At 43.0% G+C, this 1,253-nt stretch overlaps 1 protein-coding gene across 1 annotated transcript; it reads right to left on the bottom strand.

The window, feature by feature from the left end:
• Window positions 1-995: 995 nt before the first annotated feature.
• On the bottom strand, window positions 996-1,247 carry TEOVI_000073600 (IgE-dependent histamine-releasing factor, putative; the record flags this gene model as incomplete). Its single annotated transcript, XM_067224095.1, has 1 exon — window positions 996-1,247. The coding sequence occupies one exon, from the start codon at window positions 1,245-1,247 to the stop codon at window positions 996-998; it is 252 nt and encodes an 83-aa protein (XP_067080196.1).
• Window positions 1,248-1,253: the final 6 nt, after the last annotated feature.

Below are 1,253 nucleotides of genomic sequence, written 5' to 3'. Positions count from 1 at the left end.
CATAAAGAAACGTGTTAGAAGTGATTTCGTAGTTTTCCAATGGAAAGTTCTCCCTGAAGACACCCGTCCACATCTTTTTTCTTTCCTGCTTTGAATGCACCGTCTCCCATTATATTCTATCTTTATTTCCTTCATTTTTTTTAAAAACCACACGGTTACTTCTTTTCTTTGTCTTTCCCCCTTTATTTTTTCTCGCTCTATCTCCCTCCTTTTAAATATTCTTTTTTGTTTTATGGACTGTTTCTCTCCGGTGCACCTGGTGGGAGAACAGTGCGTCACTTTGAACTCCTCACGCGATCACCTCTTCCACAGCCGTATCCATTAACCTTCACACTACGAAAGTTAATTTCCTGTAACTCCATCTATTAAGTCAGTTTCCGCGATGTTCATATTAAGTTCCCCTCATTTGACAGTGTTTCTTTTTTTTTTTTACTTTTCTTCTTCTGCTCTTAGTTTCAGCAGTAATTAAACATTTTACCTGCTGCCAGCGAATTCACGAATAAAGGAATCACCGAAGAAGGGTGCACAAACCTCTCAACTCACACGTGGATGAGCCTCATCTTTTATTTGTTCCAGGTATCTTATTCACCGTCATTGCTCGCCTCCACGTGCACACGCACGCATTCCTTGACAGATTCCTTTCTTCTTTTTCAAGCACTGGTATAGAGGCTGAGCCAAACAGACACAGACAGAGAGGAAAGAAACCCAGCATTCTCGCCTATATTAATCCATCTTCAGCTTTTCCTCATTCTCCCTTACTTATTATCTTCATCCGCTTCTCTTCTCCCCCACTCTTACAAGCAGAGCGGACCGTGCGCGTTGCGGAAACACAAGTGATCGGTAAAATAAAAAAAGTGAAAACAATCCCTCTGAAGTACAAGGAATCTTCAAAACAACAAGCAGGATGAATGGTGAAAACAAAGTGGGCGAGGACGAGAGAATTAAAGATGACAGTCGCCATAAAGCAACATTAGATTCACTTAGCAACAGCGAACTCACACGCGTTCGCCCTTGAGACCATCCTTCCAGAAGTAGAAGGTGGGTGTCTCACCATCCCACTTGCAGAGGACAATCATGCCATTGTCGGGGTCCTCCTCATTACCCTCAGGAATGAAAAACTGATACTCATCAATTTCCTTTATCACCTTCTTCACGAAGGCGGCGGCGTTAGTCTGGAAGGCCTTCTTTGCGCCCTCATCCTCAATTTTCTCCAATAGCTGCTTCATGTAACCACGAATGTGGGCCATGTAGGA

Source organism: Trypanosoma equiperdum, assembly GCF_001457755.1.
Source record: "Trypanosoma equiperdum strain OVI genome assembly, contig: ctg_228, whole genome shotgun sequence".
NCBI classification, from domain to species: domain Eukaryota; phylum Euglenozoa; class Kinetoplastea; order Trypanosomatida; family Trypanosomatidae; genus Trypanosoma; species Trypanosoma equiperdum.
Note: the sequence above shows the minus strand (reverse complement) of the source record. Positions and strands in the feature narration are given on the sequence as shown.